The sequence below is a fragment of the Mercenaria mercenaria genome, chromosome 17, assembly GCF_021730395.1.
Source record: "Mercenaria mercenaria strain notata chromosome 17, MADL_Memer_1, whole genome shotgun sequence".
Lineage (NCBI taxonomy): Eukaryota > Metazoa > Mollusca > Bivalvia > Venerida > Veneridae > Mercenaria > Mercenaria mercenaria.
The window spans coordinates 53270918-53295856 of NC_069377.1; the positions used below are offsets into that span (position 1 = coordinate 53270918).

Genomic DNA, 24939 nt, shown 5'->3' on the forward strand with positions numbered 1-24939 from the left:
ATTAAGTTCATTTTCCATGGAAATAAATTCTATTCTGAGTGGTTATGCAATCCACAGGCCAGAATCATGCAAGACCTCAAATGCCACTTGTCTTGACCAAGGACAGAACAAGAAATACTAATATCGTGCGTTGATAAATGAGCCGTGCCATGGGAAAACCAACATAGTGGCTTTGCGACCAGCATGGATCCAGACCAGCCTGCGCATCCGCGCAGTCTGGTCAGGATCCATGCTGTTCGCTAACAGTTTCTCTAATAGCAATAGGCTTTGAAAGCGAACAGCATGGATCCTGACCAGACTGCGCGGATGCGTAGGCTGGTCTGGATCCACGCTGGTCGCAAAGCCACTATGTTGGTTTTCCCATGGCACGGCTCAAATGGCGCTTTTGTGCTAACTAGTATGACACAGTCCACTTACCGTCCACGTAGCCTTCGATTGGGACACAAGTGTCACTGGCAAGGTCCTCGCTGTAACCTCGGAGACACGTACATCTGTTTGTACCAAGGTCACACATTGCGTTGTTTACTCCCCAACATTCGAAATTGCTTGCACAATTCATGTTCAGCACTTTTAGACAAAAAAAGAAGAATAAAATTAATGGAAAATGATATATCATTTGTAAACAATATTTGCATAAATGCTGCTACATAAAGGCGTTGTATTTACAAAAACAAAGAAATTTGGAAAGCAGGTATTTACGAAAGACCCGTGGTGACATTTCAACTTCATTATTTCACGATTTCTGCTTCCTGATTTCACGATTTCCACTTCATGAATTCACGAATTCACGATTTCTTCTTCCTGATTTCACGATTTCCACTTCATGAATTCACGATTTCACGATTTCCACTTCATGAATTCACGATTTCACGAATTCACGATTTCACGAAAAAACTTAACGATTTCTTGATTTCACGATTTCTCGACTTCACGATTTCCACTTCATGAATTCAGATTTCACGATTTCTGCTTCCTGAATTCACGATTTCCACTTCATGAATTCACGACTTCACGATTTCCACTTCACGAATTCACGATTTCCACTTCACGAATTCAAGATTTCACAATTTCCACTTCGTGAATTCACGATTTCAAGATTTCCACTTCACGAGTTCATGATTTCCACTTCACGATTTCACGATTTCCACTTCATGAATTCACGATTTCCACTTCACGAATTCAAGATTTCACAATTTCCACTTCGTGAATTCACGATTTCACGATTTCCACTTCACGATTTCATGATTTCCACTTCACGATTTCACGATTTCCACTTCACGAATTCACGATTTCCACTTCATGAATTCATGATTTCACGATTTCCACTTCATAAATTCACGATTTCACGAATTCACGATTTCACGAAAAAACTTAACGATTTCTTGATTTCACGATTTCTCGACTTCACGATTTTCACTTCATGAATTCACGATTTCACGATTTCTGCTTCCTGAATTCACGATTTCCACTTCATGAATTCACGATTTCACGATTTCCACTTCACGAATTCACGATTTCCACTTCACGAATTCACGATTTCACAATTTCCACTTCGTGAATTCACGATTTCCACTTCACGATTTCATGATTTCCACTTCACGATTTCTCGATTTCCACTTCATGAATTCACGATTTCCACTTCACGAATTCACGATTTCCACTTCACGAATTCACGATTTCACAATTTCCACTTCGTGAATTCACGATTTCACGATTTCCACTTCACGATTTCATGATTTCCACTTCACGAATTCACGATTTCCACTTCACGAATTCACTATTTCCACTTCATGATTTCACGATTTCCACTTCAAGAATTCACGATTTCACAATTTCCAGTTCGTGAATTCACGATTTCACGATTTCCACTTCACGATTTCATGATTTCCACTTCACGATTTAACGATTTCCACTTCGTGAATTCACGATTTCACGATTTCTACTTCACGATTTCATGATTTTACTTCACGATTTCCACTTCATGAATTCACGATTTCACGATTTCCACTTCACGAATTCACGATTTCCACTTCACGAATTCACGATTTCACAACTTCCACTTCGTGAATTCACGATTTCACGATTTCCACTTCACGATTTCATGATTTCCACTTCACGAATTCACGATTTCCACTTCACGAATTCACTATTTCCACTTCATGAATTCATGATTTCACGATTTCCACTTCAAGAATTCACGATTTCACAATTTCCACTTCGTGAATTCACGATTTCACGATTTCCACTTCACGATTTCATGATTTCCACTTCACGATTTAACGATTTCCACTTCGTGAATTCACGATTTCACGATTTCTACTTCACGATTTCATGATTTTACTTCACGATTTCACGATTTCCACTTCACGAATTCACGATTTCCACTTCATGAATTGACGATTTCCACTTCACGAATTCACGATTTCACAATGGTGAAATCGTGAATTCATGAAGTGGAAATTGTGAAATCGTGAATTCGTGAAGTGGAAATCGTGAATTCATGAAGTGGAAATCGTGAATTCAGGAAGCAGAAATCGTGAAATCGTGAATTCATGAAGTGGAAATCGTGAAATCGTGAATTCATGAAGTGGAAATCGTGAAATCAAGAAATCGTGAAGTTTTTTCGTGAAATCGTGAATTCATGAAGTGGAAATCGTGAAATCGTGAATTCATGAAGTGGAAATCGTGAAATCAAGAAATCGTGAAATCATGAAATCAAGAAATCGTTAAGTTTTTTCGTGAAATCGTGAATTCATGGAAATCGTGAAATCAGGAAGCAGAAATCGTGAATTCATGAATTCATGAAGTGGAAATCGTGAAATCATGAAGCAGAAATCGTGAAATAATGAAGTTGAAATGTCACCACGGGTCTTTCGTAGGTATTCGTTAATGCAATTGTTCTGCATCGATCATTGGCCTGGGGAATTAATTATCTATATTGTCTAATATTTAACTTGGGCATTAAAATTCACACGTGAATGGTAAACAAAAGAATATTTTTAACCTAAGTGTCCATAATGGAAATGTGACTTAAAATATTATTGTCATCTCAATAAATGAGCCGTGCCATGGGAAAACCAACATAATGGCTTTGCGACCAGCATAGATCCAGACCAGCCTGCGCATCCGCGCAGTCTGGTCAGGATCCATGCTGTTCGCTAACAGTTTCACTAATTACTATAGGCTTTGAAAGCGAACAACATGGATCCTGACCAGACTGCGCGGATGCGCAGGCTGGTCTGGATCCATGCTGGTCGCAAACCCACTATGTTGGTTTTCTTATGGCACGGCTCAAATAATTATTTCCAGGATACTATCTTGCACAGTCTGAATTCAAAGATATAAAATTGATTTCCAGAACCAGAAAATGAAATTAAGGGTTAATTAGTATCTCTGATTACGCTGTGAAAATTGTAAAGTTCATTCATAGATTAAATTGTGCACTTGAATTGAAAGTCCGTACAGGTTGAAACTTTGTATGCATTTCACTGACAGAGCCATTTCAAAAAAGTAAGCCGAACTTATGCCTCTGATCTTTGAACAACAAAAAGAAAATGAAACCGATACTAAGAATTCAATTCAACATTTCACCTCTTGGTACACAACTACGGCTTTGCTTTTTGTTATTTCTAGGGCACACACATTTGTTTGTGCCTCCAATATCACACTTGGCGTTCTGCGTTCCGCTGCATTCAGCATGAGTGATGCACTCATCACCGATCTCTGAAAGTAGTCCACGCTTTTCAAAATTATTTCCAAAAATGTCATGAAGATAGCTACGACTGAACGGACGTAAAGTATTCGAATGTTCTAAACATGTAAAAACATAATAGGTTTTTCTTTTCAAGAGTATCAAATAACATGAAATTATGACACCTACTAAACTCGTAAACCGTTTGGAAGAACATATATACAATATATTTTCGTATGCAACATATTTTCAGATTTCATATTTTTATTTTTGTCGTTTTTTTTTCAGACAAGACTTTGAAAACACAACCACTGGCAGGTCCTTTTACGACATAGTTTGAAATAAGCTGTATTCCGTGGCAAGGCATTCAAATAATACAGGCAAGATATATTTGATGAAAGTTAAACAGATCTGAAAATTCTTTCGATAGTGTACACACTGACAGTTTATATTTTGAGCTCCGTACTGATAGGAAGGTCTAATACGTATCAGTTGTTCCAGGTACTGATTATCAAAATATATCTCGCAGTGTCAAAATAAGGATATGTATGGCCGGATAGATCATAAGTAAAGCACATCATATCGTCATGGATAAGCATTTCAAAAAGTTTGGGAACAATGACTGAGAAGATTGACACACATACGATATTTAATGTACTAGATCTATGCAAGATATAATGTGCTATGAAAAACATCGAAGTTTTCATTATGTAAATTTTACTGTGCTTGATCATCCGAGTATGTTTTAAAGAATTTAACGTTTCAACAGACGAAAGTTATTAGTGTTTACATAATGAAAACCAACAAGTGACCATAACTCTGGTAATTCTGGTTAATATATCTCTAAGATTTATAACGCAACATTTCACAAATGAAACTTTACCAATTTTTATTAGGAAAATATCAATCCATGACATTCAGATGGGAAACTGCTCAATACTTTATTCTAATCAATTTTACCTCTCACAACACAATCAATCTGTGTTAAGTTTCTCTTTTCTTTGTACGCTGTCGTACATATACATGTTGCTGTGTTGTCATTGTCACATACTGACATCGAAACTCCTCGGCAATCATCATTGTACCTACAACTATCGCCCAGTACTGAAAACATATAGCAGAGTCTCTGTATTGCAAGCATGCATAAAGGCGTTCAAGCTGTAGAGATGTAGAAAATACGCAGATTTTTACATACGAACTAGCAGGTATAGGAATTGACACTTTTATCAACTCAATTTATGTGTTACGACCCCGGCACCTGACTCCAGGGCCTCTTAATACTGTTCTGGAGTTCTAGTGACTGAGCTATTAGGCCGCTGACAAAATTTCTCTAAATGTTATAATGAATTTCTATACCGAGTTATACTCCCAAGCGCCACTGAAACTTGCTAACGTTTGTTTTAATGGGTCGTGATCTCGGGGTATTGCCGTCAGTCCGGTGCTCGAACAAATGTTAGCTATTTGATAGCTTTCATATTTTGGACACAATTTTATAACGAAGTTCTATACCACGGCATCTATTCAACATGTTCCTTTAGAGTTAATCAGTTCGATAAAAGGACTGTTTTGCAATTGCAATTCTTTTGCAGCTACACAATCCAAGTTTATGTCCAGTACAAATTGAGAGGATGAATTACTGTTCATTCTTTCTTATAAGAGAAACAGATAAAATGAAAATGATATGAAATGTCTGTGGCGTATTGTAAAACATGTTTTTCAAGATAAGTTATATCAATTTATGGAATATACAATGTGTTGAATACATGTGCCAAAAATATGTTATTATTAAATCTATAGTTAAAGTCCTTTCCATTGGTCTAGATGTAGTCACATGATCAATGATAAAAAGTCGTATTGACTCGAAGGCGGAGCCAAATACACGTATTGACCTCCAGCTGTGACGTCATTACGGTTTGACGTCAGTCGATAAATCCACATATCAACCTCACCAAAAGGCAATAAATGTATAGTATTACTGCATCTAATGCTTGAATAGAAACTTATGGTTATTACTGTAACTGTGACGATGGTCTAGACTATGGTTCCGGGACTCCACTGATAAAGCAGGCAAAATTATATATATCGCTGATGGAGCTTTTTATATTATATTTTGCATTGGAATGGAATTTAGTTGCGCACGAATCAGATAGATCTAATATAAAAAATATAATTACAAATCTAAATAGAATTGTGAACAACAGTGCCAGAATGTCACAATATACGCCCGTCACAGCAAATTTCTTAAATCTAGCACCTGTATTTGCAAATGGAATTTTAATTTTGTGGTTGTTTAGTAATCATTGTAAGTCTTTTGTTTTTCTAAGTCCACAAAAAACTCTTACCAGGTAGAGATACCTTAAAATACACCTAAAATTTGAAAGTAACATCTATGTTGTACCACAGAAAAGTGGTCTTGTTTTTTCCCTACGGTCAGTTATAAAAAAGTTACAATATAAGTTATTTATAGTAACAACTAAGGGAAGGTAATCTTTAAACAAAAAAAAAAAATCCAAAAAAAAAAAAATTGTAAGTCCACACAAAAACCTTTACCAGGTAGAGATTGGTCAAAATACACCTCATAATTGGATGTAGCATGCATGTTGTACTACAGAAAAGTGGTCTCGATTTTTCCCTACGACTAGTAATGAAAAAGTTACAATATAAGCTATTTATAGTAACAACAAAGGGAAGTAATTCTAAAAAGGGAACTGCGCATGACACTTCGTCTCATGATGGTGTATAATTGTGCCAAGATACATCAAAATCCCTCCATGCATGAAGAAGAAATGCTTCGGACAAAGTCATTCTTGTATCTGACCTTTGGCCTCTAAGTGTGACCTTGACCTTAGACCTAGGGACCTGGTTCTTGCGCATGACACTCCGTCTCATGGTGGTGAACATTTGTGCCAAGTTATATCAAAATCCCTCTATGCATGAAGAAGAAATTCTCCGGACAAGGTTTTCATTCTTGTATCCTTTGACCTCTAAGTGTGACCTTGACCTTAGACCTAGGGACCTGGTTCTTGCGCATGACACTCCGCCTCGTGGTGGTGAACATTTGTGCCAAGTTATATCAAAATCCCTCCATGCATGAAGAAGATATGCTCCGGACAAAGTTTTCTTTCTTGTGTCCTTTGACCTCTAAGTGTGACCTTGACCTTAGACCTAGGGACCTGGTTCTTGCGCATGACACTCCGCCTCGTGGTGGTGAACATTTGTGCCAAGTTATATCAAAATCCCTCCATGCATGAAGAAGATATGCTCCGGACAAAGTTTTCTTTCTTGTGTCCTTTGACCTCTAAGTGTGACCTTGACCTTAGACCTAGGGACCTGGTTCTTGCGCATGACACTCCGTCTACTAATGATGAACAACTGTGCCAACTTTCATCAAAATCCCTCCATGCATGAAGAAGATATGCTCCGGACAAAGTCATTCTTGAATTTGACCTTTGACCTCTAAGTGTGACCTTGACCTTAGACCTAGGGACCTGGTTCTTGCGCATGACACTCCGTCTCATGATGGTGAACAACTGTGCCAAGTTTCATCAAAATCCCTCCATGCATGTAGAAGATATGCTCCGGACAAAGTCTGTGGACACCGCCCGCCCGCCCGCCAGGGGCGTTCCCATAATACGTCCCGTTTTTCAAACGGGCGTATAAAAAAAAAACAACACTTAGCGTCTAAATGTATTGATCTCATGTCGCCTGTGTGGCAGGCCAGTGATCAACCACTACGCCATTTGGTGTAGTCATAACACTAAATGGTTCTAATCTAAATATTGTTGATTTTTATGAGCTCTCAAGCGACAAAATCAAACTACAATTACCTTTAGAAGCACACTGGTTTGTCAACGTTTGTTTTAACCAACTCGGGCATACACATTTTTGTGTGATGCCTATATCACACACTGACCCGAAAACTCCTTTGCAGTCAACATTTGAAAAACAGCTGTCTCCTAGAACTAAACATAATATATAGCTGTATATCAGTAACATTTTCATTTGTACATGTGCTTCCGTTGTTAATAGAGGTATACTGTTAAATGGATCTTGATAGATAAAGGCCTGTTACCTATACTCTTTAAAGACTCTTTACACTGAAGGAAATAACCGTTACCTACCATATATTTAATGTTATTTACACTGAATGAGCCTAAATACAGAAAGAATGATTATCTTCACTTTATTTTAATAGTCTTTACACTGAAGTTAAAAAACCCCCCACAATATTACATAAAACTATACACTGTAAAGAATTTTTGGTCCAAACATGACATATAGACTTAACCAACCTTTAACTACACATCGGTTGTTAAGCAGTTTGTAGCCTGTAGGGCAAATGCAAGTTCTTGTAAGCCTGTCACAAAAAGCCGTAGCAATATTTCGACAGTCGTCGTCAAAGGTACACACCACGTCTGAAGTTGATACAAAAAAGTAATTATCTCAAACCGCATAAACAGTACCACTGTTTCTATTGATGGGTATGGTATATAAAGTAAAGACCTAGCATAAAAAATAACAAAGTAAATATTTGTAAAATCTCGTGTAGAGTGTTTACATGTTCGTCGATATTTCATGTAGAGTGTTATATATATGCATGGAAATTGCATGTACAGTGTTATATATATTCATAGAAATCGCAAGTAGAGTGTTATATATATTCATGGAAATCACATGTACATGTACACAGTGTTACATATTCATCAAAATCTCATGTAGAAAGCTACATATTAATCGAACTCTTATGTAGGGTGTTTAACATTAATCGAAATCTCATGTAGAATTCAATGTATCCATCGACATCTCATGAAGAGTGTCATATATCCATCGGAATCTCATGTAGAGTGTTATATATTCATAGACAAATCTCTTGTAGAGTGTTATATATTCATAGACAAATCTTATGTAGAGTGTTATATATTCATAGACAAATCTCATGTAGAGTGTTATATATTCATAGACAAATCTCATGTAGAGTGTTATATATTCATAGACAAATCTCATGTACAGTGTTATATATTATTCATAGACAAATCTCATGTATAGTGTTATATATTCATAGACAAAATTCATGTAGAGTGTTATATATTCATAGACAAATCTCATGTAGATTGATAGACAAATTTCATGTAGAGTGTTATATATTCATAGACAAATTTCATGTAGAGTGTTATATATTCATAGACAAATCTCATGTAGAGTGATAGACAAATTTCATGTAGAGTGTGTATATATTCATAGACAAATTTCATGTAGAGTGTTATATATTCATAGACAAATCTCATGTAGAGTGATAGACAAATTTCATGTAGAGTACTAGTGTTATATATTCACAGACAAATTTCATGTAGAGTGATAGACAAATCTCATGTAGAGTGTTATATATATTCAACAAAATGTCATGTAGAGTGTCATTTAGTCTTAGAAAAAGAGTGTGATATATTCGTCTTACACCTTTCAAAACATTGTTTTATCCGTTATAGGGACACTGCATACATACACCATTAAGTTTATACCAAAGACTAGTTTCACAATATCATACCCTTAGAAATATTTACTGGATTACATATTACAAATAAAAGATTTCGTATTACAAATAAAAAGCTAAAATATCACTTTAAACTTTCTGGAACCAAATACATGTATGTCTTTGTGGCTTGATCCTTAATATCTTCGAGATAGATTTTCTGGGGTGAGATTGACACTTGACTGAGCCGGGGTCCAGGATGTCTATCAAGCTTAAAATAAGGATAAGGCGGTATCCGGACTCTTCAGCTGCCGCCAATAAAGATCAAATACCACAGTACTTTTTTTTTTATGCTTAAATAACAAAAATAATACTTGATATGCAGAGTAAACACACCTTTACGAACACATTGGTTACTTTGTTGACTGTATTCTGGCATACAACGGCATCTCCTTGTGTCACATACAGTATTCGAAACTTCTCTGCAGTCATTGTCCACTAAACAAACGTCTCCAAGGGCTAAAACAGAACAATGACTCATATTTTGTTATCATTTTTATGCCAATTTAAAGTCCTTTCTAGCCTGCTGGCGGCAAGTGGATTTTTGCCTTTGCGACCATTGCGGACCGAGATCAGCCTACACATCCGTACAGTCTGATCATGGTCTGCACTGTCTGTTATTCAGTCAGCATATTTTCAGTGAACACCCCTTTGGATAACATTTTAGAATTTTAGCAGGGGAACATGTTAATACACCTGTATTGTATGCTTAATATATACAGAAAGAAAAGACAACGAAATACCGTTCCGATGTCTCCATGTGTTGCTGTTTTACTTATGTAAACAGACCTCATGATGTTTTTTTAACATGGTTGCAATATCTTATTTTGATTTTTTTATCTCCACTACTTGACTTAATTAATGTGTTTGTTGCCATTGAGATATGTTTAAATGGGACGAAAGTATCAGTGTACCTCTAGCAACACATGTATCAGACTGTTGTTTGAAACCCACAGAGCAGGTACATATGTTATCCTGGATGTCGCAAACAGCGTTCAGCACCTCTCTACAGTCTCCATTCACTCTACATGCTTCTCCAAGTCGTGGTGCTGTAAAACAACTGAGATAAGTCTGTTTTCTCACAGTGATAATACAAATAATATCTACACGATAAAGATAGTATTATTTTTCATGACAGCATAGTTTTCAAACAGATGTAGCAATACAAACTGAATATAAAATGAGCCGTGCCATGAGAAAACCAACATAGTGGCTTTGCGACCAGCATGGATCCAGACCAGCCTGCGCATCCGCGCAGTCTGGTCAGGCTCCATGCTGTTCGCTTTTAAAGCCTATTGGAATTGGAGAAACTGTTAGCGAACAGCATGGATCCTGACCAGACTGCGCGGATGCGCAGGCTGGTCTGGATCCATGCTGGTCGCAAAGCCACTATGTTGGTTTTCCCATGGCACGGCTCAAATTAAGAATAGTTTGGCATTGATTTAGTTTTCTCGTAAACTCAGTATAAAATTGGGATAACCGTTACTGTCTTCTCGCAGAATTGACAAAACAAAATGTGAAAATCCGCCCAGCAAACATGCGCACTTACCATAATTGATATTTTACTTCGTAAGTTTACATGTTTAATAGAACATTTTTACATATTTCTAACATGGTTTTGCAAAACTTTACATACATGTATTACTTCAGATGGATTTCTTAGTACGAACAGAGATAATGATAAAATTAAATGTCAGTAACTTTAGATTTAAAAACACTCCAGCCAGCGTTAGCTCGTCGCACTTCTGAAAAAAAAAATCTGCGAGGCATTTTCGTCACTTGATCGTCGGCTTTTTCTAAACAACTATAAGAGCTATATCTTTGAAACTTTACACATTTTTGTATCTCAGAGCTGAGTAAAGAAGCCAAGTACCGTAACCTTCGCTTGCATCATGTCAGAATTATGGTCCTTTTAGTACTTATAAACTGGAATTTCTTTTTTATGTTTTTGCTGAGGCGAATACAATAAGAGCAACAGTTTTGAAAATGTACAGACCTGTGTATCATTATTAAGTGAGAAAGTAAGCCAAAAATCAAAACTCTGATATACACTTAGTCAGAATTATTACCCTTTATGTACTTAGAAAATTTGAATCAGTCTTGGTAAAATTTTTGTTTAGGTCCAATTTCAATATGAATACTATAATAGCTATAGCTTTGAAAATTGTGTACAAGTGTGTACTTTGGAAGTTTTCTGTTGTTCATGATACGAACAAAAACAGCGATATCACATATTTTTTCATTTTTATTTTCATTCTTTTCAACGTAATTCGCTCCTTCTTTAAGACTTTAAATCCTGAATATTCTTAGAATTTGCTCTCATATATGTGTAAACTATAATGGTTTTCCTAGTAAAATGCAAACAATGATTACATTGTAGCTTATTTTTGCAAGTTAGTATTCCGATAAGAATGAACAAGAGCTGTCACTATTGGTGACAAATGCCCCTTAAGCGTGCCCAAGAATGCTACAGTTGTCTGCGCAAAAAAAAATCACAAAGGATTTCGTGACCTTGACCTTGACCCGAGAGACCCGGGTCATAAGCGTGACACACCTTCTCAATATGGTTAACATTCGTGTCAAATTATTTTCAAATCCCTTGATAAATGACAGAATTATGGACCAAACAAGAAACACCTTTGATTTCTTAGTGTAACACTGACCTTGGAGCTAGGGGTCTAGGTCTTGCGCATGTCAGGTCATCTCAATATAGGGAACATTTATGCCAAGTAATTTTAAAATCCCTTCATCAATGGCAGGCAGAGTTATGGACCGGACAAGAAACATACCATGTTAACCTTTAACCTCTAAGTGTGACCTTTACCTTATAGCTAGGGGTCTAGTTCTTGCGTATGAGACGTTGTCTTATTATGGTAAACATTTATGCCAAGATATGTCAAAATCCCTTCATGGATGGCAGAGTTATGGACCGGACACGAAACAGACCCTGTTAACATTTGACCTCTGTGACATTGACCTTGGAACTAGGGATTTGGCTCTTGCGCATGACACGTCGTCTCATTATGGTGAACACTTATGCCAAGTTATTTCAAAATCCCTATATGGGTAGCAGAGTTACAGCTCGATAAGAATTTCACGGACGCACGGATGCACGCACGGACGATCGGACAGTGCGAAATTAATATGCCCACCTTTGGGGGGCATAAAATCAGTTTTAGTAATAAATTTAAAGTATTTCTATTGTTAGATGCTATTGTAATTTTATTATTTTATTTACATATATTTATATTCACTATTTTTGCATTTTTATACAGAAAATGACGTTTATCTTTGCGTAAATTGGTACCATTTTATAAAGGGCGACCCGTTTTGTGAGGTTGTACGTGTAATCTGACAACGTTCACTAGAAACGTAAACATTAATACTCAATCCTTAAATATATTGTTTAAAGAGCACGTCATATCTCAAAAATAGTTTGCAGTCAATTAAAATATATATGTAAATATCAAGTGTCGAGTCAAATGCTTTGTCAAGAGTACAAATCAAGTACTAACTTTCTGGGTAGCATTGTCCATTCCTTGCCTCATATAGGGCTCGACATATGCACATATTTGTTCTTGTGTCACAAATTGCCCACGAAACTTCCGCACAATCATTGTCCGTCATGCACCTGTCACCAAGCCCTGTAAAACATCAATATGTATACTGAAGAGTTACAAGTTAATATCAAAACCATCCTTGAATATTAAAAAACAACCCGGGCTGCACTGCGTATCTCGATAAATAGTGTAATTCAGTGCTATGTGTTGGTGAAATTGCACATTTTGTTTTAATAATTCTTACACTAAGTCAACAATTTCTTCAATTTCTGATGGACACTTTCAAAATTTGAATATTAAACTTTGCACGTTTATGTACATCACACTATCTGTAATGTACCTAAATGCATACATTCAACAACAACAAACATGTGCATATATGGCATACATCTTCTTTATATACTTATTTTATGATACAGCCGTCCGCTTGACTAAGCTGCACCGACGTTCGTAGTCTACGGCGCGGTAGTTAACGCACAAATGCACTTGGTCTCAGATATTAAAATCATGATATATCAAAGAATATACAGTATAGTATTATAAAATGAAACAATTATTCCTTGGAATTACTTTCAGTTGCCCAAGAGACACATAATGTATCTTTGAAACTGTAAATAGTAGTTTTAAAACGTATTTCATAATATCAAAACAAGAAAAGGTGTCGTTTTACCCCTAATTTCACATTTATTAAGGCGCTGGATGTATTTTGCACGACAGGTACATTTATCTGTAACACCGGTATCGCAAAATGATGACGCAACTCCCCTACAGTCATCATTACTCCTACAGTCATCACCCAATTCTAAGAAAAAGAGATACATTAAGTTACATATTTATAGTTACATGAAAGTCTCCCATTTTATATGTATATCACTAGTATCGTATTTGTCAATTAATTGCATAAGTCTGACTTTAAAAATTACGCGGGAACATTCCATAACTTGACATCTTTCTAATAAGATAAAGTCTAATGAAAAAATAAAACTGAAAAACAAAAAGTAAAATCCTACGATAAACGAAAACGATTAGGTTATTTGAATAGTTTGCATAACATGAAATGATAGCCATTGTACACAACGACTTCGTTGACCTTCCCCTGTATGGGCGTAACCCGTATTTGGCATTTATGGAAAAATTGTGTACGATACAAAAACATACAATATTTTAATTCAATGATGTTCAGGTATTCAGGATCATATAATTCTGTATCTTCAATACTAAATTTATTAAGTAGTTCTGTTCATATTTCAGAAAAAAAGCAAATTGCAAGGAAGTATGTTTAAGAATCTCTAAGAAGTTAAGGAGAAATCTTATAAAGCAGATTAAATCGTTATATGAGCCGTGCCATGGAAAAACCAACATAGTGGCTTTGCGACCAGCATGGATCCAGACCATCCGCGCAGTCTGGTCAGGATCCATGCTGTTCGCTAACAGTTTCTCTAATTACTATAGGCTTTGAAAGCGAACAGCATGGATCCTGACCAGACTGCGCGGATGCGCAGGCTGGTCTGGATCCATGCTGGTCGCAAACCCACTATGTTGGTTTTCTCATGGCACGGCTCATATTACGGATTTTCAAATAAACACAATTATTATTAAATTATATTAATCTTAACTACTGACATACTTAAGAATCCCGGGTAAGAATACAGAGAAGTTTGCAAAGCAGAATAAAAGTAAACGCAATATAGCGTGCTCGAGACATTTCGAGGGCTTAGAGCAAAACTGGTCTATCTGTATACAGAAATAGAAGCAGATAGAATAGTTTCGCTTTAAGCCCTCGATTTATGATCATGGTAGCAGATACATATCATCAATAGTGTGTTTATCACGTCTTAACTTTATGACCAATGAACAGAAAAAGAAAACTTTATTCAAATAATATTTAATGCTTACTGGTAAATGATGCTGTACAACTAGCTACACTAAACATGTAGCTAGATTTTGGTCAGAATTAGGAAAACGTAAATTGACATAAGCCTATATACAAGAACAATACAAAATGCATTACCCAGAACACTGTTGTAGGGTAAAAGAAAAATAACATATTGACTGAACTTACGTATCAGTACACAAATTCTGTTTAATGCCTTGTATGACGTTTGACAGACGCATGTCATCGTATTGCTGGTGTCACATACTGCATTTGGCACCTCAGAGCAATCACTGTCTCTCGAACACATCTTACCTAATCCTACAGATAAAGATCATAGTTAATACAAAATCAAAATGATTCATTCACTTAGTTTTCAAGTGTTTTGGAATTCTGAAAAAAGATACATATGACCCAACAAGAATTCCTTTCATTAAAGGAATTCATGTTGACAGGTTATTTTTTTGTTGGGTTAAACGTCACACCGACACAATTATAGGCATATGGCGACTTTCCCGGTTTGATAGTGGAGGAAGACCCCAGGTGCCCCTCCGTGCATTATTTCATTACGAGCGGCGGGCACCTGGGTAGAACCATTGACATTTCGTAAACCAGCTGGATGGCTTCCTCACATGAAGAATCATGATTCAACGCCCTGAGTGAGACTCGAACCCAGATCGGTGAGGGGCAAGTGATTTGAAGTTAGTGGCCTTAACCACGCGGCCACAGATGCCCCTGAGAACATAGAAATGATTAAGTTTGACATCTAGCAGACACAGAGTCTACCTATCATAAAAAGTAACTTTTCAATAAAATCCAACCAAAATTGTAGAAAATAACATACGAGCAAAGCCGGTCGCATACAACTATACCTGTGCGTGCGTGCGTGTGTGAGTGAGTGTGTGCATGTGCGTTTGTGTGAAGGAAACAAAGGCGTTTTATTTTCAATTATTACATGAGTACCTATAAATAGTAACAAATTTGTGCAGAAAATTCTCTCGTTATCGCATTGCGTCATGCATTATCACATTATCAAATGGCCCTGGCGTTAGCGCGGAAAATTAACGTCCGTAAACAGAAATGACGTCATTACGTTTCATGGAGGAAAGACAGCGAATATTTTAGTTTTAAAATTATCTTGAGCGTAGCGTCGTATATTCCTCGTGATATAACTTATTTCTAACCCTAAATTATGCTAATAGCGACATAGTGCAACTATCAAGGCGTTTGATTTTATACAATATATAGCGTCTTATACATATAATATAGAAACTGAAAAGCTGCAAATTTTTATGCAAGTAGATCCCAGTACCAATAAAAAAGAACACACTTAACTGTTTTACTATATTATAGGTAAACATGTAATAAACAGGTAAATACATGGGAGTGCGGTGCCTTTGAGTGATAATGGCCCTGGAAGAAGATAATTGCCCTCGGGCTGCTCTCCGATATATATTAACCTATACATAATTTACAGTCATATAAACAATGGTGTCTACCTGAAGCGGTTAGTGCAATTCCCAGATTTATAGTGCTACTTAACTGGGATATCACGCCGTAGACACCCGACATGCTACCACATCCATTCACATTTTAGTGACACCCACCGGCTAACCAGTCCTAGTACTATCCTCTTAACAGGGATAGAGTCAATTACTTGGTAATGTAATGCATTACCATTACATTGGGATTTACCTCATTACCATTACCATTACATCAATTTTGAATATAATGCATTACCATTACTATTACCATGCCATGGTAATGCCTTACCATTATATTTAAACATTTTAAAGACCGTTGAAAGTATTCTAATAAATACTTTTATTCTGAAAGTTGTCACATGTTACGAGTGAGTACATTAAATAATTACTACTAAATGTACATTGCAAATGTATACTGATACATGTATGTCAAATGTTTCATCTAAAATGTCTCGGTTGTCTTGATTGCATAAGCCTCGGAGTTTAAGTCACTAAGCCTACATCTGTCTGGTCTGAAGTTGGAAGTTACTCTAAAACTGCCACTTATAAAGTCAGGCAATGGCGGAATTTATCCTTAAAGTTTCCAGATGTATCAGAAAGAATCTCAAAATGGGTTGTCAGTGTTTCCATCTTGACTATACCCCAAACTAGATGCTAGATAAGTAATGGCAAGTAATGGAAAACTAATTGACCATTACTCTCATTTTTTTAAAAAAAATAATGCATTGCATTACCATTACATGTAATGGGAAAAAGCATCATTACCCATTACATTCCATTACTGAAAAAATAATAATGCCCATTACCATTATCCATTACCCATTGCTCCATTCCTGCCTCTAAATGCTGAGCGCCAAGCGAAGATTCAACTAGTACCTTTTTCACGTCTTTGGTATGATGCGACCAGACAGCATACCCACGACATCTCGCACTAGGCTTCCAATGTGGTTCTAAACACACCTGCCACCGCAACATATTTAAAATATGACGAATATATGCTAACCTTGTCGTGTTTACATACCTATTCTTATACAAACTGTTCCGCTTGGTTCATACGCCGCCGGACATATGCACGTTCTAGTACCAGCTAGGTCACACACAGCTCCTGTCAGCGCTCCACAGTCGTCATTTTTGGTACATCTGTCACCAAACCCTAGTGAAAAAACAACGGTTTTTGGAGTGATCTGACCATGAAAAAAACTCTGAAACGACTTATCACGTAAGTTATTTTTAAAAGAATAAACTAACAAATCTATGTGTTACATACACAAAGGTACTTCATTTACATACATGTGCATTAATTGCAAAAGTATTTGCCATCCTGCTAATCTATTTTGATGAAAATATCTATGAAGGTGTTTTTCGAAATAAACGAAACTGGTTTATAACAAAGAAATGGGGACTAAAAGACAAAAAAGGATGTAACAATTATCTAGCAAGACATTGTCGTTTCTGGCAAACGAAATATAAACGTAGACATTTTGACGCTTCGTAGAAAACTAAAACTAATTTGTTCTGACAAATGTAGCTGTATGAACCTAAACAAAGCCTGCCTTTTAAGTCAAATTCATTATCACTCTCCCCGTTCTTGTGTTTTCTTTCCAAAAAAATCCATAAAAATACTTCAGCATATAAGATATAATGTGGATATATTGTTTAAAAGGAAAAGATAATCTAATACAAACCTATTGGTTGACAAGTGGTAAGTACTTGTTTATATGTAGTTGGACATGTACAAGTTCTAGTGTTGTCCAAGTCACACACAGCTCCGGATAGACCGACTCTGCAATCTGAATTTGCCGAACAACTATCGCCAAAACCTTTGTATGAGATATATAAAGATGTCTTTGAAAATGCATTTCTTTTACGTGAAAATATCATTTGAAAAAATAATTTGAGGGAATATGTCTAAGCAATGTCTTAATCAGGAACAGTTTTACTTTAAAAATATTACAAGGAACTACATGATATAATTCATTATCCGAAAGTATGGAAATGTAACTAAAATCTTAATAACTAACTATATAATGTAACTTCTATGCACTTTAGTTCACTTGCAACAACTGACCTTTAGCCACGCATGCACCATTTACATTCTTGTAAGGTGATTCGCAAACACATCTTCTCGGGTTTCCTGTGTCACACACTGCCCTTGATACACTAGAACAATCACTGTTACTTGTACAGAGATCACCAAGACCTTAAATGCATAAAAAAGTGTTTTGTTGAATATATACATTTATTGCAATTGTAAAAAAATCCTCAGTATGCTACTGTCATTTAGCAATATTACAAACAATTTCAGTGGATGTAAGCATGAACCGCACAGCTCAAATGCGCAACTGAATGTCCATGTTGTTGAATGTTTGTAGAGAAAAATGTACGAATTGTTCATATACGAGCACCAAAGCAATGTTGCAAACATTATAGAAGGTCTGATCACTAAAGAATGAATATTCAGAATTAATTCATGAATAGACTTCGTTTATAATTAATACAACTAAAAACAAATGTGAAACATAATTCCTAGTAACAATCGAATAAATAATCTGTACTATAAAAATCTTAAAATTTAAAACATCAACGAGTACAAACCTATTCGTATACAAGCGGTTAAACTCTGTGAATAACCTTGCGGACATGCGCATATTCCGTTTGGACAGACTGCACCTGAAAGTGCTCCGCAATCGAAATTAGTAGTACAAATGTCACCAAAGCCTGAAATTGAAAACAATTATTGGAGCCATTGTTTCGCAGTAAGTATTATTATGAATCGGTAGAACAACTGTCGCAAGTCCTTGATACCTGTATCTGTTATGAAATTAAAAACCTTCAATTTTAAAGCAAGTGTATTTTAAAGATAACTGGCTGATATTTGTTAAGATAATGTATTTTATGTTTTAGTAAATACAACATTCAAAATGTCTTTTTTAAAATGCAGAGACATTTCCATCAGTGCATGTGCGTGGCGCAAATGTGCACAAGCTGCTACCAAATATGTAATTAATTATCTTTTTAGGATCAACATACATTCTAGCTGTCATACCACGTTTCAGCGTTATGTACTGCGAAATAAAATCAGTAGAAGAAAGGCATAGGTAATTCAAGATAATCTACTTGATGTATTTCAATTAGTTACATCAGACAAATAAATAGTGGGTGTACTTGTTGTGAGAATATAGATAATCTAGATGACAAGTGGTAAATACTTGTTTAAATGTAGTTGGACATGTTGGCTAAGTCATAGACCGAGTGTACAATCTGAATTTGCTGAACAACTGTCGCTTAAACCTTTGTATAAGATATATTTAGATGTCTTAAAAATGTAGTTTTTTTTGTTATTTTCCCGTGAAACTATTATTTGAAAAAATAACCAGCGGAAATTTGCCTAAGCAATGACTTTATCAGATACAATTTATTTTTAAATATTTCTAGCTGGAACTACATGATATAAATTATTTTCCGAAAGTATGTAAACATGACTATAATCTTCTAATTAACAACTTGATTCATCTTCTATGCACCTTAGTACATTGTTACTACTGACCTTTAGCAACACATACACCATTTACATTCTTGTAAGCTGATTCACAAACGCATCTTCTCGGGTTTCCTGTGTCACACAAAGCATTTGTTCCAGAAATCATTTACTTGTACAGAGACACAAGACCTTAAATGCGCAAAATATTCAAGTGTATGTTAAAATGTATAATTTTATTAGCAACTGTTAAATCTTAATAACGCAACGGTCATATAATAGTATAGCAAACTTTTGCAGTGTATGTAATTATAATGCGCTAGATTATACTGAAGAACTGTACATATGCATTCTGGTCAAACAACACACACATCGTTGCTTTAATTATAGAAATATGACAAAAGTGAAACATAATTGCTTTACAATAAAATTATTGTTGTGACGTCTATGAATATCGATTACAAGCACAAACCTATTCGTATACAAGAGGTTAAGCTCTGTGTGTAACTTTGCGGACATGTGCATATTCTGTTTGAACAAATTGCATTTGAAAGTGCTCCGCAGTCGAAATTAGAGATGCAACTGTCGCCAAATCCTGGAAATAGAAAACAATTATTTTTTATCGTATATCGAAGAAGTTTCCATCGAGTTAAGTAGTATTGAGAATCATTATAAAATTATTGTCACACCCTGGATACATCTATCTATTATGAAATTAAAGCCTTTCAATTTTAAGAATAAATTCGTGATAAAAACAAAAGCTGTCGGAGGACAGCAACGCTCGACTTCTCAATAGCCTTGTCAATTTAATGAATATAAGTCGACAAAGGGTCATAATTTTATACAAAAGCAAACAGAGTTTTGACACCTGTGCAGTATAAGTCAGGTTTTCACGGTGAATAAGTGGATTAAGTTTCAATCCATTCCCACAAGTGATCATGGAGATACCAGTTTACACACAAACTCTTAACCAAATCGGGACGCCAACGCTGACATCGACGCATTGGTGAGTGCAAAAGCTCTACTTATTCTTTTAAAAGCCGAGCTAATAATTGGGTGATTTTTTTTTAAGATTATGTATTTTATGTTATAGTAAATATAAACATTCAAAATAAATTTAATAAATACACTAAAACTTCCATCAGTGCATGAGCGTGCAAAAATGTGCACACGCGCTTACCAAATACGTAATTACTTTTAAGGAACAATATATACTCGTACGCTTGTATACAACGCTTTACCGATATGCATTGCTAAATGAAGTCGGAAGAAGAAAAGATCAGGCGATTCTAGATAATTTACTTGGGTTTATTTTAATTAGTTACAATCGTTCGGTTTATACTAATGCACACACTGGATGTACCCTTTAAAAGGAAAAGATAATCTATCTAATACAAACCTATCAGCTGATTTTTTTTTATTTTGTTGGGTTTAACGTCGCACGGACACTATAATAGGTCATATGGCGACTTTCCAGCTTCGATGGTGGCGGAAGACTCCCAGTGCCCCATCGTGTATTATTTCATCACGAATGGGCACCTGGGTAGAACCACCGACCTTCCGTAAGCCAGCTGGATGGCTTCCTCACATGAAGAATGCAACGCCCCGCGTGAGGATCGAACCCACATCGTTGAGGGGCGAGTGATTTGAAATCGGCGACTTTAACCACTCGGCCACGGAGGCCCCTTATCAGCTTACAAGTGAAAAGGACTTGCTTAAATGTAGTTGGACATATACAAGTTCTGGAGTTGTCTAAGTCACACATATCTCCGGATAGATCGACTGTGCACTCTGAATTTGCCGAACAACTGTCGCTAAAACCTTTGTATAAGATATATTTAAATGTTTTTGAAATGTAGATTTTTGTTATTTTCCCGTGAAAATGTTATTTGAAAGAAATAACCAGAGGAAATTTGCATAAGCAATGACTTTATCAGGAACAATTTATTTTTTATCTGAAACTACATGATATAAATTATTTTCCGAAAGTATGTAAACATGAGTATAATCTTCTAATTAACAACTTGATAATCTTCTTCGCACCTTAGTGCATTTGTTACTACTGACCTTTAGTAACGCATACACCATTTACATTCTTGTACGCTGATTCACAAACGCATCTTCTCGGGTTTCCTGTGTCACACAAAGCATTTGATACTCCAGAGCAATCACTGTTACTTGTACAGAGATCACCAAGACCTTAAATGCGCAAAAGTAATGCAAGTGTATTGTTGAATGTATACATTTTATTGCAAATGTGTAAAGTCTTAAGTAAGCAACGGTCATATAGTAATATAGCAAACTATTGCAGTGTATGTAATTATAATGCGCTAGATTATACTGAAGAACTGTACATATGCACTCTGGTCAAACAACACACATCGTTTCTTATATGAGAAGACTGATCGAATAGAAATATTTAGTAAACTAACAAGTTATGCTTTAATTATAGAAATATGACAAAAGTGAAACATAATTGCTTTACAATAAAATTATTGTTGTGACGTCTATGAATATCGATTACAAGCACAAACCTATTCGTATACAAGAGGTTAAGCTCTGTGTGTAACTTTGCGGACATGTGCATATTCTGTTTGAACAAATTGCATTTGAAAGTGCTCCGCAGTCGAAATTAGAGATGCAACTGTCGCCAAATCCTGGAAATAGAAAACAATTATTTTTTTATCGTATATCGAAGAAGTTTCCATCGAGTTAAGTAGTACTGTGAATCATTAGAACAACTATTGTCACACTCTGGATACATGTATCTATTTTGAAATTAAAGCCTTTCAATTTTAAGAACAAATTCGTATTAAAAACAAAAGCTGTCGGAGGACAGCAACGCTCGACTTCTCAATAGCCTTGTCAATTTAATGAATATAAGTCGACAAAGGGTCATAATTTTAAACAAAATCAAACAGAGTTTTGACACCTGTGCAGTATAAGTCAGGTTTTCACGGTGAATAAGTGGATTAAGTTTCAATCCATTCCCATAAGTGATTATGGAGATACCAGCTTACACACAAAAACTTAACCAAATCGGGACGCCAACGTAGACACGGACGCATTGGTGAGTGCAAAAGCTATTCTTATTCTTTTAAAAGCCGAGCTAATAATTGGGTGATTTTTTTAAGATAATGTATTTTATGTTATAGTAAATATAAACATTCAAAATAAATTTAATAAATACACTAAAACTTCCATCAGTGCATGAGCGTGCAAAAATGTGCACACGCGCTTACCAAATACGTAATTACTTTTTAGGAACAATACATACTCGTACGCTTGTATACCACACTTTACCGTTATGCATTACTAAATGAAGTCGGTAGAAGAAAAGATCAGGTAATTCTAGATACTTTACTTGGGTTTATTTTAATTAGTTACAATTGTTTGGTTTATACTAATGCACACACTGGATATACCCTTTAAAAGGAAAATATAATCTATCTAATACAAACACATCAGCTGACATTTTTTTATTTTGTTGGGTTTAACGTCGCACGGACACTATAATAGGTCATATTGCGACTTTCCAGCTTCGATGGTGGCGGAAGACCCCAAGTGCCCCATCGTGTATTATTTCATCACGAATGGGCACCTGGGTAGAACCACCGACCTTCCGTAAGCCAGCTGGATGGCTTCCTTATATGAAGAATGCAATGCCCCGCGTAAGGATCGAACCCACATCGACGAGGGGCAAGTTATTTGAGGCCAGCGACCTTAACCACTCGTCCACGGAGGCTCCTTATCAGCTGACAAGTGAAAAGGACTTGCTTAAATGTAGTTGGACATATACAAGTGCTGGTGTTGTCTAAGTCACACATATCTCCGGATAGATCGACTGTGAACTCTGAATTTGTCGAACAACTGTCGCTAAAACCTTTGTATAAGATATATTTAAATGTTTTTGAAATGTAGATTTTTGTTATTTTTCCCGTGAAAATGTTATTTGAAACAAATAACCAGAGGAAATTTGCCTTCATCTGGAACTGCATGATATAAATTATTTTCCGAAAGTATGTAAACATGACTATAATCTTCTAATTAACAACTTGATAATCTTCTATGCACCTTAGTGCATTTGTTACTACTGACCTTTAGTAACGCATACACCATTTACATTCTTGTACGCTGATTCACAAACGCATCTTCTCGGGTTTCCTGTGTCACACAAAGCCTTTGATACTCCAGAACAATCACTGTTACTTGTACAGAGATCACCAAGACCTTAAATGCGCAAAAGTAATGCATGTGTATTGTTGAATGTATACATTTTATTGCAAATGTGTAAAGTCTTAAGTAAGCAACGGTGATATAGTAATATAGCAAACTATTGCAGTGTATCTAATTATAATGCGCTGGATTATACTGAAGAACAGTACATATGCACTCTGGTCAAACAACACACACATCGTTGCTAATATGAGAAGATTGATCGTATAGAAATATTTAGTAAACTAACAAGTTATGCTTTAATTATAGAAATATGACAAAAGTGAAACATAATTGCTTTACAATAAAATTATTGTTGTGACGTCTATGAATATCGATTACAAGCACAAACCTATTCGTATACAAGAGGTTAAGCTCTGTGTGTAACTTTGCGGACATGTGCATATTCTGTTTGAACAAATTGCATTTGAAAGTGCTCCGCAGTCGAAATTAGAGATGCAACTGTCGCCAAATCCTGGAAATAGAAATAATTATTTTTTATCGTATCTCGAAGAAGTTTCCATCGAGTTAAGTAGTATTGTGAATCATTAGAACAACTATTGTCACACCCTGGATACATGTATCTATTTTGAAATTAAAGCCTTTCAATTTTAAGAACAAATTCGTATTAAAAATAAAAGCTGTCCGAGGACAGCAACGCTTGATATCTCAATAGCCTTGTCAATTTAATGAATATAAGTCGACAAAGGGTCATACTTTTATACAAAAGCAAACAGAGTTATGATACCTGTGCAGTATAAGTCAGGTTTTCACGGTGAATAAGTGGATTAAGTTTCAATCCATTCCCACAAGTGATTATGGAGATACCAGCTTACACACAAAAACTTAACCAAATCGGGACGCCAACGCTGACACCGACGCATTGGTGAGTGCAAAAGCTCTACTTATTCTTTTAAAAGCCGAGCTAATAATTGGGTGATTTTTTTAAGATAATGTATTTTATGTTATAGTAAATATAAACATTCAAAATAAATTTAATAAATACACTAAAACTTCCATCAGTGCATGAGCGTGCAAAAATGTGCACACGCGCTTACCAAATACGTAATTACTTTTTAGGAACAATACATACTCGTACGCTTGTATACCA

The 24939-nt window shown here is 35.8% G+C and overlaps 1 protein-coding gene across 5 annotated transcripts in view; it reads right to left on the reverse strand.

Annotated features, from left to right (window-relative positions):
• LOC128550079 (fibrillin-2-like) overlaps positions 1-24939 on the reverse strand; it is an 81756-nt gene that overhangs the window by 3574 nt on the left and 53243 nt on the right. For all 5 annotated transcript variants that reach the window (XM_053528191.1, XM_053528192.1, XM_053528190.1 and 2 more), the window contains 18 exons: positions 24181-24303; positions 23712-23843; positions 22148-22270; positions 21681-21812; positions 20086-20208; positions 18204-18335; positions 17821-17955; positions 17157-17288; positions 14841-14972; positions 13449-13580; positions 12734-12862; positions 10133-10267; positions 9555-9677; positions 7984-8106; positions 7519-7653; positions 4652-4795; positions 3592-3723; positions 418-567 (listed from right to left, as the gene is read on the reverse strand). In XM_053528191.1, the coding sequence (XP_053384166.1) occupies positions 418-567; positions 3592-3723; positions 4652-4795; positions 7519-7653; positions 7984-8106; positions 9555-9677; positions 10133-10267; positions 12734-12862; positions 13449-13580; positions 14841-14972; positions 17157-17288; positions 17821-17955; positions 18204-18335; positions 20086-20208; positions 21681-21812; positions 22148-22270; positions 23712-23843; positions 24181-24303 (2367 nt within the window). The remainder of the gene's footprint in view (positions 1-417; positions 568-3591; positions 3724-4651; positions 4796-7518; positions 7654-7983; positions 8107-9554; positions 9678-10132; positions 10268-12733; positions 12863-13448; positions 13581-14840; positions 14973-17156; positions 17289-17820; positions 17956-18203; positions 18336-20085; positions 20209-21680; positions 21813-22147; positions 22271-23711; positions 23844-24180; positions 24304-24939) is intronic.